A 16,423-nucleotide genomic window follows, 5' to 3' on the forward strand; every position below is an offset into this window, starting at 1 on the left:
GTCTGTGAAATATGCTTGTTATTCTTCCTATTGCAAAAGAGTTTTACAAAATTCATTAGTAGTAGCTAATTACTTCCTAAGACAAATCTGAGATACTCTATGGTTAGGTACATGATGTGGGGTCTGTTACGGAAGCAGATGTGACAGCATGAATTTTCTGACAGGGAAGAGCACTGTTGTATTTTAGTATCAGGCAAAATATCCATGTCAATCATAAAATATTGATTTAAAACTATTTGCTTGTAGTTAGTGAGTATATCGTGGGTAGAAAGCTCATTGTTTGAAACATGCTTTTTTCTCCTTACATGACTGTAATTAAGTATGCCAATTAAGTTATTTTTCTTAGTTCAAATGGATTAGTAAAATAAAAACTAAATCGTCAATAAGGCACAAGAGCAAAGAAAACCTCAAGTAACAAAAACCATGAGAACAAACCTGCACAGATGGGAAATATAATGTACTTTCTTATCTTGGTAGTTTGGCATGAAATTTTGAAGTGTTACTTCAACTTTAAAAAATACAATTATAGCATATTAATATCTCTTTTATTTAATAATATTGATCCAGTTCCCTAGTCAGTCGTTACTGAAGTATGAAAATTATCCACGCATTGCAATTATATGGATGACTTGCAAAAAAATCTTAGACCATTTAGTCTGTGACCTTCACAATGAACAAATCCTTCTCAGTTCAGTGAATTCAACCAATAATATAAGATTCAGCTGAAGTTGGTCTACTGAGTCAAAAGGAATTTCATCTTACCCCAATATTAGTTATTAAGAAGGTAATCAAGTTTCAAACTGGAAAAATAGAAAGTTAACAGTGGAGATGGCATGGTATTCTGTTCTGCTGAGTACAGTAGATATTTGATAGTTGTAAGGACTGTTGCCCATAGTTAGCTGACTATTAAATTAGATATTTAATTATTTTCAACAAGATTTGCATTTTTAAATATACTTTCAGATTTAAATATATGTGGAAATAAGGCAGCATGTGCATACAGATGATAATACACACTTCAATGCATATGTGTATACTACTTAATCTCCAATAAAAGATAATAATGAAAAGCCAGACTTTCAGAATAATCCAGAATATAGGATGCTAAGACCTTTTGCAATCTTGACCACAAGAGATAAAACAGTGATGGCTGAATGCTTTTTAAAAGTCTGTGCTTAATTGTGGAAGCTGTACAATTAAAAAATAGGCTGTGAATCTTCCTAGGCATTACCCACATCGCCTTCTGCTATCTAGATTGCTGTGTACATTACATTTAAAAGCTTAAGTCAGATGGAGTGACCCTACTGCCTTTTCCTGCCAGGTATGAGGACTGAGTAAGTTAACTCACTATGTTAGCTTGGTCTGAAGTACCCATGTATGTCCAAATTAATGCATAAATACTATATCATATGCATTATCTATGTAGAATTTTTTGTTCATTACAAAACTTACAGAAAAAAAAAGAACTATGTAGTACAGACAAAATGTTTCTTATCACAAAAACTGAATGACAGTCATGCTAGCTGCATAACAGTGAACAGCCAGCTAGTCCAAAAGTTTTGTTGTATGGATAATGGACGAAGAGAAGTGCATAGTGGGGGCACATGCACTAAAAGATGTAGATGTGCAGTAAACATTCAAAACAGAAATGTGATCTAAGCATCTGCCTTGTGTCTGCCAAGTGTCTGCCTTGGACTGTTGAAAGAATAGTGGGTTTACTGTAAAGTGTCATGATTTTTTATTGTCTTCTTGTACAAGTCACATGCATTTATCTAACTTGTATCTTTTTAGGGCTGGCCTAGCTACACAGAAAGAAGTAAACCTCTGCAGATTACTTCCTATTGTACAGGCTGGATGTAAAATACCAAGTTAAATCTTGCTTGAAAAGGAGAGAATATGATGCACTTTGAATTGAACTGTATATTCACTGAGCTGCATGGGACCCTCATGTAGGAAATATGAATTTGTGTGCAAAAGTACAAAAGATCAGGCCAGCACATTGATTTAGTAATAAACCTTAATGATTCTGCTAAGAGAAAATACCACAGATAGTCTATTATATGATGCATGAAAAGCAAAGAAGCAGAACTCCTGGAGGAGGTTATAATCAGCCACACAATCAAGCTTTGTAGGTGGTTATATGAATGTAATACATTGCTAATTCTCTTGTGCCAAACACTGAACTGCTATTAAGGACTTTGTGGAATTATTAACCTTTGCCTCTCCTAGGTCTGTACACAGCAAATACATTCTTGGTGGGTGACTAGCTACAAGAACTTTTCTTGTGCACACACTAACTTGGTTTGAATTTTGCCATTTCTCTTAAAAATGAAGGTTCAGCAACCTGATAGTTACTTCTTAAGAGTGCATAATAATCATAAGGGATATATCAAACTAAAGTAACTGTTATTTTCAATAGGCACAATATTGATCTAAATAACACAAGTTTCATTCCAGCTTTTCTCATTAAATGACCTGAAAAGAAAACATTCCACTTCACATAAGACAACATCTCTATTGGTCAGCTTTCAGTTTCCCATTCAAAATGAAACAGAGAATAGTTGGAAAAGCACTGCTGAAACAATAATCCAATTAATGAAAATTCATTACTAAAGGAATCCAATTATTGCAAAACCAGCGGAAGTGAATGAATGTAACTGAATATAAATAAACAAATATTTAAAAAATTCCTAAAGCTAGATAGTTATTAAAGTCTCTCCACCTCAAACGTGAAGTTGAAAATGTAACAAATGAATTTCCACGGGTTTGAAGGGAAAAATAGTAAATATGTATATACAGATGCATTTTTATAAAAAATATCATTAGTATATTCAATTTCTATGAATGTATAAATAAAATTAATAGAATGTAGAAGCCATTCTAAATTCCATCTGCTGTAGTTAAGCAAAAAAATTTCACACTACCAGTTGATAATAAATAATTTCATAAAGGACATAACCACAAAATCACTTTTTTTTTTAATGTTGGACTGTCTTTTGACAAAAATATTAAAAAGAATATGAAAATATATCACTAAAGTAAACAGGAAAAGGATGGAAACATAACTGATAGGGAAAGATGAGGCTTTCCAAACAACTCCAGTTTTAAAGGTGTTGGATTGGATTAAGAGCATCTATGTTCAGGGTTTTGTTCCTATAAAATAAAATACCTCTGGGTCAGTTTATGCATCCTGCCATTTGCATTTAATTTCCCTGCTTAAAATAATCACCAGTCACAGGTTGTGCAGCCAGTGGAGGACATCACATTGGAGTAGCAGGTTATTTCCCAAAGAACTGCAGCCCATGGAGAGCCCATGATGGAGCAAGGGAGATGCATGAGGAAGAAGGAGTGGCAAAATAGAGGCAGTTATGGGCTGACCACAACCCCAATTCCCCATCCCCCTGCACCAGTCAGGGGCTGGTGCTACTGGTGGGGCTACAGGAATATATAAGACATGAGTTGAGTCTAGGATAGTGGAGACAAAAGATGGTGTTTTAAAATTTTTGCTTGTCACCAGCCAGACTCTATTTTTATTAGAAATAAATTGCATTAATTTTCACCATGCCAAGTGTGTTTTACCTGTGTCAGTAATTGGTAAGTGATCTTGTTGTCTTTATCTTAACCCACGGGTTTTTTCAGCCTATTTTCTCCCCCTGTCTAAAGAAGGAGAGGAGTGAGAGGCTGGGTGGCCATTTGACTGCTAGCCAAGGCTAACCCACCATAATAATTCAAAAGCAACTGGAAGTTCACAGAATCCCCTTTCTCCTTTTCTCACTGTACACTGCCTAAATACAAAAGGAGACTGTAAAAATAACTGTAATAGAAATACTAATACTAATGATAATAATAAAAATACATTGCTTCCTCTTTCTTGAAAGAATCAAATATAAGTCAGATATTGATGAGGAATAATATTCTCTTGCAGTATTTCGTCTTGGTCTTTTACTGTTCTTCAGACACACTGAATACTTATAAAACTTTTCTTTTTCTCATATAAAACATTATTTCAAAGAGTACTACAAACAGTTCTATTTTTAAAAGTTAAGATTAAGCAATTCCTTGCTTTTTGTCATCTATCATAGAACAATAGTGTGTGGTATCTAATAAAAACAACAGCAGTAGGTGGAAATATCAGCACATCTTTGAGGACGTGGCAATCAATAAAGGGCAGGACCCCCTTCTCCTGGATTCCACAAGATGTTACCATGAGATTGAACTGTTTGCCAGTGTGTGTCACAGCCATTATTTTTGACACTTAAGGTACTGCTGTGATGTTCTATTAGGGTTTACAGTCAACCTGCAGATCAGATCAGATCAACAGTAGAGTATTTAATCCTTTCTTAACCCAGATTTATTGATATTTTTAAGAAGATCAAAGGTAAAGGACCAGACTTCTTGCCATGAAAGCTACAATTGCTTCAAAAGAATGTTGATAATTTAGAACACAGAAGTAGAAATTGAGGAATATTTTTTGTAATGCAGTTTTTATGGTCATATAATGGGACAATCTAGAAAAATTTCAGTTATTGCAGTGTCAAACAAATAGTTGGAATAACATATTCCATTAAGGCCTTATGGGTGAAACAGTACTGCAACTTACAAATGTAATAATGCAACATTATACATAAGAACCCTGTGAAATGGACTAAGTTTAAAAAGAAGTACTTCAGATACTTATTTTTCTGAATTTCTGAGAAATTCAGCAGGATTTTATGGCTTCAATAATTAAATATTTTTCAGATTAGATTATGATGCACATGTTGGAACAATCCTTTTCAATTCTTAGGAAAGATTTTGATGTAAAATTTTCAGTTTAAATTTAAAAATGTCTAATGCATTTCATAATTATTTAATTCAGTGAAGAAGAAAGGAAACATAAGGAATGGGAAAAAAAAACTCCTCAGAACTTCCATGCTAAAATAGTTTTTTCTTTGCTGAATGATAAATCCAACATCTTGTTGCTCATTGAGATATCCCTTTCCAATACTCTGAGGAATGCAGCATATGTCAGTTGTGTGGAACAGCAGTGTAGTAAGAATAGCACCAGGGAGCTGAAAGACTTGTTTCTTACATATGTTTTCAAGTATCAGTTCTTGGAATATGGAATATTTTTTAAAGATGGTTATTCAGATTAAAAAAAAAAATCAATAATACATTTCCATTTGTTTCAGTAAGACCACTGCCTTTCAGTTTTCAGTGTTGTCCATTCTACTTTTCTGGGACACAGGTAACACCTCCTTTCATTTAACAGTGATATACGTCACACAAAATTCAATGGAGTATCTATTACCAGGGAAGCATTAGATCTATGTTCAGTTGTGCAAAAGAAACATACCTAGAATATATATACATAATTATATGCAGATATTCATGATTTTAGATAAATATTTGAAGGGTTATTTGTTTAGATCTTGTTTCTGTTAGTTTGCTTCATAGCTCACGCACTGCTGAAACCAGATTATTTTAGGGTAACAGGTTTATTAAAGCAGCTTTGTCCATTTGATCTGCTCCGGAACATTTCAATGTCACTTTGACTTAAGAAGACAAAGCAATGACAATTAAGCTTCATTGTTTTTCAAATGATTTCACAACACAAAACTGGTGTCATGGATGAGAAGTGGATCATCTGAGAGATCATCATTAATTCACACAATGAATTAAATAATAAAATATTAATAATAAATGCATCCAATAAAGCCTATTTAATTGGAGTTATTCTGTTAAGAGAACATAGCTGCAATATGACAAATTCAAAATGCAATTCACCAAATGAATTAAGACTTTTAAAAGCCTGTAGCCTTAATTATTTGAAATAATTTAAAAAAATCAAACCTGTATATTGTTATAATGATGGGATTATGGGCACTCTGTCAGGTTTCCTGCTGCTGTTACAGAAAGGTACATAATTTCCCAATATCAAATAGTTGTTTGTGGGGTAAATGAAGCTTCTTGTTAGATTTTATTATATTCAGTGATTTACAGTCAGTGTAAAGAGTCTGACAATCCCAGAAATCAATTCAGCCCACTTATCTCAGGCCTGTATGCTAGATGTGATAAGCAAAACCTAATAAAAATGATTTCAGAGAGATTTTTACAACTTTAAAACTTTATAAAACTGAGTGATTTTCAGCTGGAATAAATGGGGTGGGTAAAATTCAGTGGGTTCTTGAATTAGGCAGTCTATCATGAAACACAATAGCCTTAATAAGTCCTTTTTTATCCCTATAAAAAAGGAAGTACAACAACTAGATAAACTCGGTTAACTGGAATTGGCATATGCAACACATAAAAGTCAGCTGAGTCAACTGCAATTTTTCCTGAATTGTTTTATACCATACACACTGAAATTTAAGGTCTATATTCTGAAGCATTTGATGAGAATATTACACAAAAATAATATAGAATATATATGAAAAACCACTTATTTCAAATCAATGTACAAGCCATTAGATACAGGAGGGTGTGCCCAAATGTGACTGCATTTATTTTAAGACAGTCTGAATTTCAGTATGCTAAAATTTTTTTACTACTGTGTGTCAGTTATTCATCCCTCTATGAGAAGTGTTTCAATTGTGTAAGCATACCCTACTCACTTGCCATTTAATGCTGCTACTCCAACAGTGCTTCTGGCAATTGACATACTTGCCACAAACGTCCACTGCTGACTTTGAGGGTCCCACCTCTCAACTGTGTTCAAATAACTCCAACCATCATGTCCTCCAACTGCATAAATAGGCCCTTCAAGCACTGTAACTCCTAAAAATGGAAGAGAGAGTGAGAGAACATAAAAGTATGCTTTCTCTATCAGTAGTAAGAAAAGAAAAAAAAAAAATCCAAAACACAGCCAACAAATGAACTTGTATATTCAAAGTAAAAATGGAAGCACCAATTTGAGATTTGATTTATTAAAGATTAACAAACAGAAATAAAATAATGCCACTCCACACATTTCTATGAAAAACAGGTCTTGTGAAACAAATTTAATTTCATTCCTTGAGAAGAGTTCTTGCTTCATAGATTAACCTCTCAATAATGTAATCATAGATTTCTGTAAACTCTTGGACTTAGTATCTCATAACATTCTGATCAAGAATTAGCTCTTTAGAATAGCAGTAAGGCACAAGAAAGTATGGACTGGATACCTGATGGATCTCAAATTATTGTCAACCTAAGGGGTATTGGGGGGTTCCACATGAAAGGGAAAGAAGTCTGATTTTTTTTCCCAGCACTTTTGTCAAAGATGTAAAAGAAAATACACAACTTTTCACTACCAAGAAGCTTGATGGATCCATACAGAATCAAAAAAAACCCACATTTAAAGGCTGGAGCAAGTAACTTAGAGTGATAAATTTAGCTGCTTCATTACCCTATCAGAAGGAGAAATAGCCAGGTACCCTCACAGGAAAATAATGTTGGATATATAAGGATTCTTTTATCTACTGAAGAAAAGTAAAACAAAATGTAAAGGATGAAAGTTGAAAAAGGAAATATTTAAAAGAGGAAGAAATTTTTAACTATGAGGGGTTTTAATAACCCTGTCAAAGGAATTGATCAATTCTCTCACTGTATCTTCAGTCAGGCTTAGAAGGCTCTGGAAGATAAATTATAGCTAAGTACCATTTGTTACAAGAAAGTGAGCTCAGTAATTCCATTCTATGAATCCATCATCCCAAATAAGCATTGCTCTGAAAAATCTCAAGCTAAATACAATTCTATTCCTAAGTCAATGTATTTTTTTTTCTCCACTCCATTTCACACAACTTGAACTCATCAGAAAGTCAGAAAACAGTAGATCATTAAAGTTTCAGAGAACACCCACTCCTCACTGGTTTTGCCATCTGCTAACTTGCCGAGCATGCACTTTTTCCCATCATCCAGGTTATCACTGAAGATGATGAGCATCCTGGACATTGGGAAACATCACTAGTGGCTTCTATCTGGACTTTGTGCTACTGACTACAGCTCTTTAGCCCTGACTGTTCATCTAGTCAAGTTGGTCAGGAGTAACTTTTCTTCTATAAATTTATATTCCCAGTCAACTTAATATGAACTGAAACTGTTCCAGTATTATTTACTCCATCACCTTCTCAGGGATCATGGTGAGGCTGACTGGCCTGTAACTCTGCAGACTCTTCTTGCCCTTTTTGAAGATAGGTGTACCATTTGTTTTCTTCCAGGCTTAAGGAACTAGATCACAGGACCTTTCAAAGATAATTGACACTGGCCTCACCATTACATCAGCCAGCTCTCTCTACATTTGTAGGTGTATGTTTTCAGGTTCCACGGACTTGTACATGGTCAGGTTACTTAAATAATCCTTAAACCTTTCCTCCCCCACTGAGGGTAAGACATCTTTGTACCAGATTTCCATCTTTGGTTTCAGGGACCTAGGACTCTCAAAGCCAGTCTTAGAGACTGAGGCAAAGAAGGCATTGAGTACTTCAGACTTTTCCGTGGTCTTTCTCACCAGGCCTCCTGCCCCAATCAGGAAAAAAAGCTCACATTTTCCCTAAGTCTTCCTTTTGCTGTTCAAAGACCTGAGAAAGTCTTTCTTGTTGCCCTTCAAGTCACCCATCAGATTCAACTCAAAATGAGCTCTGCCTTTCCTAAGCTGATCCCTCCAGCACCTCCGTATTTCTCCTGGGTCACTTGTGCATTTCCCACCACTTGCATGCTTCCTCCTTCAGTTTGACTTTAATCAGAAGCTGTCAATCCATCCTCCTACCTTCTCGATTGATTTCCTGCACATCAAGATAGATTAAAGCAAGCGATCCTTGAAAAATTTATCAGCTCTTCTGGGTCCCTCTTTTCTCCAGGACCATATTTCCCAGAGCCACCATTGCAGAAGACAATATATTGCCCTCAGTAGTTTTGGCTCTGTTTTGTGGAAGCTGATGTACAAACTGTTGCATCTCTTGCCTGCCTCTATTACCTGTGTTCAAAGCCACCTATCTATGAAACCCCTACAGTCTAATTCTTATGTTTTCTAAGAAGTCAAGTTTGAAAAGCTCTAAGCAATGAAGAAGTATTTTCTTTCACCATTAGGCAGCGCTTGCACCATATGTTTCAAAAGATTCTAATGAGTAGTAATAATAATGTAATCAACTCCCCCAAGGAAATAATTAAATACACATTTTATATTACAGTAGATTGTATCATATATCCAAGCATTGAATTCAAGCATTTGAATTCAAGCATTTGATGTTGCTTTTAGCTTCCCTATCATACAGAATGGATGGACTGCAGTACATCTCATCTTTGTGTCAACCTTTACTGAAGTTACTGAACAGTCCAAGATAACTGCAAATGAAATACCACAATCAAAATCTTGAGGGATACATTCTGCCAAGATCACAAAGCAAAATATTTTCCAGTAAAATTGGTGAAACAAGACTATTCACTTTTCTGAATGTTCCAGGTCATTTGTTTTAATGGGAAAAAATTAAATTTATTTGAAGTAGTCTCTGTTGAAATGTCAGAGTTCCAGTCCTATTAGCACACTGTAGAATTCCTCCTCCTTAAAGAGCAAAGGTACTGAACTCTATATACCTTTTATTTTTTTTAAATGGCGCAGCCAATTTCTGCATCGTCTCTTGAGACATGATTTTTCACCTTTTTGCAGTGAAGATACTGAACAGTGTGTTAGAAGAGCAGAGTTCATTTTTACTTCATGAAACAGGTTTTCATGTTCGTTATGTGTCCTACAGTAAACTGACATCACAGTACCTAATTTTGTTGTTTTCTGTCATCTATGCCCACTAGATAATAAACATTCACCTAGATTTACACTCAGAATGAAAATCATGTTTTTATTACAATATATAGAACAGGCTTTTCCTGTTTCCTAAATGAGAAAATAATTATTTTCAGCTGACACTTGAAGTCTTATTGTCATTCCTTTACCTCATCATTTGGCAGAACTAGTTTACGGCACAAGAAAAGAAGAAATCCTCTTGGATTTAATGTTTCACACAATGCTAGTGCTCTGTTGTTTTCTGAGAAAAGCAATAATGCATTCAGAAAAGAAGTATTTTATTGTAAGAGAATTACATTAAAAAAATCAAGGTTATTATTAATCTGAACAAAGAAACGGGAAAATGGTGGAATCAGATCTTTTCTAATTTGTAGAAAACAGTAATTCTGGCATTGAGGGACTAATTTTTCTACTTATCTTATGATGAATTACTTTAATTTTCACAACACTATAAACAGTTTGGCTTTTCTAGTCCTCATACAGCTACTGGGCAGCTGAGACTAGAAAATCAACTATGAACATCTCTTTTAGGAAAGGAAACATCTTGTTTTCTTAAGAGGAGATATGTTTTCAGTAATACATTCAGTAGTTAAGTGCAGTCAGTACAGTGCAAAGAAACCTTAATGTTTCCCTGAAAATTCTGAAAAGCTTAATAACACAATGTTTGGTATTTATTCAGTAAGAGTTCAGTATCTATTAAACTTTATTTTCTTTAATAAAAATGGTTTTGGAGGAATAGGTATAGTCTTGAGTAGAAAGTGTCCTAGTTAAATTATGTCTCAATGTATTGCAGTTTGTCAGTACAACCTGAAACTGGCAGATTCCTGAACTGAAACAGAAATAAACAAACAAAAGTACCTGAAAAATAATTCCCCTAAGTATTTAGACTTAGGAGTCTATGAAAGCAAAGAGTGTAATTTTTAAACTGAAATCTAAAAAATTAATATTGTCCATTGTGCAATGGCAGGCATTTTCCTTTTGATTGCCTTCACAAAGCTATTCAGCAAAAACCCTATTATGTCTAATTAGGTGCTGAGATCTGTACAGTTTCCATTATTTATACTTGAAGATTGGAATGGGACTTTTAAATTGCTTTTCTCTGATGTTACAAAGTAAAGGAACACTACCTATCATATTTTTAAGTCTGCATTTCCTTATGTGCCTGATGGATCCAATTTCACAGATAGAAATTTAAAAAAGCACACTTTTTTAACAAAATAACAGGAAATATAATTACAAAATGGAAAAGAAAAAATTATATGTGGCGCTAGCTTTACTGTAGTCTCTGCATTTTGATATTTGTAGAGACATGACATTTTTCCTGGAAAGGACAAACCTATATCCAACAACTAATATTTTAAATAAGGACATCACCTTCTAAGAAGAGGCCAGACAGACACTATATCATGACATTGAAGGTAAGAAGACAAATCAGTGATTTGTTATCCAAATATTAAACTTGATTGAATAACCCAGACTTTATTCCACACTTTCAAGTTCTGCATTTATTTAGTTCACAGGTTGGAGTACATTTCTAACAATCTCCTTTTATACCTATATCCACAGAAGCATAATTAGAAAATTCTGTATTAATTGTAACTAACATTGCTGCTTTTACTTACTGTGTTCTTGCCCTCTTTAAATCTTGAACCACTTTTCTTCCACAATAGTGGTGCCAGAGAAAGTAAAGTCTAATTTGTTTTAAATTATGCATCAATGAATTAAACCTCATATTTAGTTCTCACAACCATAATATTAACTGGGTGTGAAATACAATTATCATTCTTCAGATGCTGCATATAAGACTGCCATAGGCCAAGCTGGGAATTAAGTATGTGATTAACTGGAGAATTAGATCTGACCTACCTTCCTTAGTGAATATTCAGTGACTCATTGCTGAAAATACCTATTCCTATGTTTATTCACAAGCCAGTATTGAGGCTGATTTAAAGAATTATAAAAATATCACTGCTCTCTTGGGCCAAATTTATTATATTAACATATTAATATGATACAAATTTATTTAAGTAAAGATCTGCTTGTGTACTCTTTCTTTACATTCAGTTTTTTAGACAAGACACTAGATTCTTAACATTGCCACACTACTATCCAGAGAACATGACTCTGAAATTATTATAAGTGTTGCTGTTATGATTTATAACTCTTTAGTGGATTGGGTCATGATCTACTACTTACTGAAGATGTAAAGTACAATACAAATAATAACTCAGAAAAAAAATGAAATCCCTGTAATGCTCCCCATGATTAGGAGAAAAATCCAAAGTAAAAGTCTAATATACATGCAAATCAATACTGCAGAGAAAATACTTTAAAACACTCAGGCCTTATGTCAACACATAGTGAAAGCAGCTAGAATGACATATTTCTCCTGAGATTTCACATTAAAAAATAACAATAATTTAACTACATAGAGGTGCACATTACTAGTCAATATTGCATAAAAGAAACAGCTGCTTCTGAAAGGGTAAACAATATAGCTACGTCAGAGCACTCTGCTCTGGTAAACTAATCTGTTGAAGAACTATTCTACTTAATGCTCAGGTGATGATAGGTGTTGAAAGAATTCCTTGTTTTGCTTTCCTTGCATGTGCAGCTTTTGCTTTACCTATTAAATACCTTTATCCCAAACCACAAGTTACCTCATTTTTTGTACTTACGCTTGTTTCCTCACCTCACTACGGGCCAGGGAGCCAGCAGCTCTATGGGGTGAAACTGATGGCTGGGGTTAAACCACAACAATGTGGAAACTGTTTCTTCATGTTGCACAAGTAACAAAGCAGTGAAAATTGTTCTTTCTACTCTTGAAGCACATAATCAATATATGAATGTGATCTTCATGATGGAAAGTATTGTTTATGACTGGCAATATAAAAAAAAAATAAATAAATGGCCAGTCTTCGCGAGCGAAGATCTGGGGAAGGTCTTTACACCTTCCAGCCTGCGCATTGGATTTTTTAGGTGAGACACAGTGTGCGCGGAACTGAGCCCACCCTTTAATCCTAAGGTTCATCTGCCGGGGCCAAGCGAGCTTGGACGGTGGCAGCGAGGTCCTTAGGACGTAGGTGGGTTGCCTTTAAGGCTAACGAGCTCCACCTGCCCGGGAGTGGCCCTGACCGGGAATCGAACCCGGGCCTCGGCGGTGACAGCGCCGTGCCCTTACCACTAGACCACCAGGGGCTCCAGACTGGCAATATATCAAGGTCCAAAAGCACCTTAGATTTCCTGCACTAGCAGAATATGCTGCAGATTTGACATGTAGTGAATGCGTCAGTCACAGCTCTGTTGATTTAAGCTTCAATTGAACAGACATCATGGTTGTTTTCTCAGAGTATCTGAAATACTTCTGCACTAATCTGGAAATGTGGAATATCATTGCCCAGTGCAGTAGAATTTGTTCAGTATTACACATGCAGTAGTATGAAGTGGTATATTTCCAGCTGTCAATATGCTTTAACAAACAGTTTCCTTTCTCCAGTGTTTTATCTCTTTGGCACTGTAACAAATATTCAGCAAAAATATTATTAAATATTTCAAGAATTCTTTTATGTATAAATAGTTGCTCTGCTTACAGCACTTCTGGGAAATTAATTAATCATAAACAATTACAGTCTTATCATACCAATAGGGCATGAGCTAATCTGTTGGTTTCAATGCTAATTCAATTATCTTCATGTAACTGAGATTTCTTTCTTCCTGCCTTCCGTCTCCGGTCTGCAGTCCATAAGGACACTGCAGGTTCATATCCGCCCTGATGTCCAGAATGGTATCTCAGATTCTCAGGCATCTGTCTCTTTACCTCTCTTCCTTTTAATCTGCACAGGTTGGTTTCTTTTACATACACACAACATACATAAAATTTGGATTTATTTTGCTGTAAAGTTCAAAAAGAAAAAATATATTCAAAAATCCAGAAAAAAACCCCTTTCCTATTTTCTTTTCTATGTTGATGGAAGATGTAAATTTGCCATTTTTGCATTCTTGGTAGCAACTGGTGGTACATAAAAAGAAAAATCTATCCTGCAAGTTAGTGGAGAAAGAAGAACAAAGACCCTTTTAATCTTCTTCATTTTTATGGTTTATTTTACAGTTATCATGGATGGGAGTGTTAAGGCTGCACCAAGCTTTTATTTATACTCCCAGAATACTTTAATGGTTTCTACCATGCCTTTCAGATTGATTGTAACACCATACACAAGCATGTATTTATTGGGGCTTAAGCGCTATCTAAAATAACATCATTGCTTAACTGCTACAACAAATGTTTTTAAAATGGAAGATGAAAGTTCAACTCTCACTGATTTGAAAATTATCTTTCAAACTAGGTCTAAACACTGGTATAATTCATCATTAGATTTCAATGTTCAACAAGCAATAATCTATGTTTTATAAAACTCAGACAACCTGTATAGTTAGTGGTTTTACTACTTTGCTGTGTATCTGATCAACTGTGCTCATAAATCCTGTAGCCTATATTTTCCTGGTCAAAGCATTTTAAAAAATCTGTTAGTAATACTCATTCTTTAAAGGTTTTGTTTACAAATAAAGTTTATCTGGCATAAAATAGAGGTGTGATCACTTTATATATTGACTTCATAAACTGCATAATTAATCCTCATAATTTTTATTGTAATAACCTGTTCATTCCAAATTTGTGTTAGATTCGTTTTATCCTTTACTTGTTTCAATGTGATCATATATTATTTTGCTACTATAGGTCTTTTAAGGTTAGTATCTGATACTTTTTCTGATACTGCACTGAAGGCTCATTTTAAAAAGCTGTTAAAATGTTACAAATTTATTGTCGAAAATTACTTTCTTTACTTCATTAATGGAAAGCAACAGGATTAAAAATATTTGCTTCATGGCAATCTTTATATATAGAAATTTTAGTATATATAATATTTTTTCAATTTATTGTTTTATGAAGGAATAATTTGTTTCATTTTTGTGTCTTAAACAGTTCTTCAAGATCATATATTTTGGACATCTCTCAATTTATACGTACACACTCAATACAACTTCTTTGGTTTTCTAAATTCACGTGCAACTGGAATATAAGTTATATTTGCTTTATCAGATATACAACTGGCTTTTAAAATTATATTTTCATGAGTATTCTTGGCTAAATCACCTGTGAAGTTAAGAAGTGGAAAATATAATCTACCTAATTTACCTACACTGAAAAATATTTATATTTGTGCTTAATTATAATTTTCCAATTTTTCTTATACTTGGCTATCACAGAAAACATTAAAATTTTTCCTATTAAGAAGATGACTTTTTTTTTTTTTAAGCACTTTCTATTGTAGGTTAACTCTGAATCTTTTATTCTACTCCTATTTGATGGAAAACTCCTCTATTCATCTGAAGCTGAAATTCAATATGCCAAAATTAGCACTTCAGGCTGAATAAAGAACAACATAAGGGTAGGAATAGGTTGATTCTATATATCCTTACATTAAGTCCAATTGCAAAATTCTACATTTATTTGAAAAAAAGCTTCTCAGCTTTGTTTCTTAGAAGTGGACTGTTGACTGGAAAAAAAGACTTATTAATTCTTTTGCAAATTCATGTATTGCTTTTCTTTAGGGCAAAAGATTAAAACATTCATTAAGATGCTGGAACTATGTTTGGTGTATTTGCTCTGTTCATCCACACTGTTACAGGCAAAACTCACTTCTAAATCAAAAAGTGTAAAATGACATTTGAAAGTCAATGGCCTTAATGACCAAATTTGAACTATAGGAAGCTGTCATTGCTTTGAGTCTGTTTCTGTATAAATTCAGAGTCTTAATGTCAGTATAACAGCATAAAGCTAGCTTATGCTATTAGGCTTAATTTTCCCTGAAATGAAAAAAAAAAAGGAAAAGAGCTTTCCACTAAGTGCAGCTGATAAAAAATAATTTACTCTGTGGTACCCAAATTTTATCTCTAAGGTTCTAGTTTTCAATGTTCTTATAAAGAAAGAATTTAGACTCTTCTGTCTATCTAAATGGAACTAGATTCAAATATGATCCTTTTCATGATGATTTGATTTGGGAATTTCATTTTAGATTATAAACATAATAGGGTACTAATATTCTGCTTCTGAACCAAAAGATTTATAGCTTATTTCTGGACTTTAGCTTGGCTTTAGAGGAATGTAACTTATGCGACTCAATACTTCAGTGAATGCTAGTGGTCAAATTTTAAGTGGGCCCTACTCTGTAGTGCAAACCTTACCTGCTGAAGTAGCAATATGATTTGTGTGGGTCCTTCTTTATGCTCATCCTTTAATTTTTGCCCTGTTACCATATACATACCATATTATTTGTTACCATAAACAAATTTTAATCGGAAGTAGATACTTACATTTTTGTAGAGTGAATTCTATCTACTATAGGCCGATATCCTGTATAAATAAATCTAAGGTTTTCCCATCAGCAGTGAATAATTTTATATCATTTATAGCATTTTCTCTCACATGATTACAACTGGCAAAATTCTCTCTTCAAAGAGGAGAGGAGAAAAAATATTTAACTTGCCTCCACTTGAAACTGTATGGGATTTTATTAGGTAATGCCATGACCTGTTAATGTCCTTCTCCCACTGATCATCTTGCAAATACATGTCTGGCTATGGACAGTGAGATCAGCATATTTATAAAGC

At 34.1% G+C, this 16,423-nt stretch overlaps 1 protein-coding gene across 1 annotated transcript in view; it reads right to left on the reverse strand.

Annotated features, from left to right (window-relative positions):
- The window catches only part of KLHL1 (kelch like family member 1), a 201,434-nt gene that overhangs the window by 12,789 nt on the left and 172,222 nt on the right, over nucleotides 1-16,423 (reverse strand). Inside the window, exon 8 of the mRNA XM_050331657.1 lies at nucleotides 6,594-6,756. Coding sequence (XP_050187614.1) covers nucleotides 6,594-6,756 — 163 coding nt within the window. The remainder of the gene's footprint in view (nucleotides 1-6,593; nucleotides 6,757-16,423) is intronic.

The sequence above is a fragment of the Myiozetetes cayanensis genome, unplaced genomic scaffold, assembly GCF_022539395.1.
Source record: "Myiozetetes cayanensis isolate MyiCay16 unplaced genomic scaffold, myiCay2020 scf5-8, whole genome shotgun sequence".
Classification (NCBI taxonomy): Eukaryota; Metazoa; Chordata; class Aves; order Passeriformes; family Tyrannidae; genus Myiozetetes; species Myiozetetes cayanensis.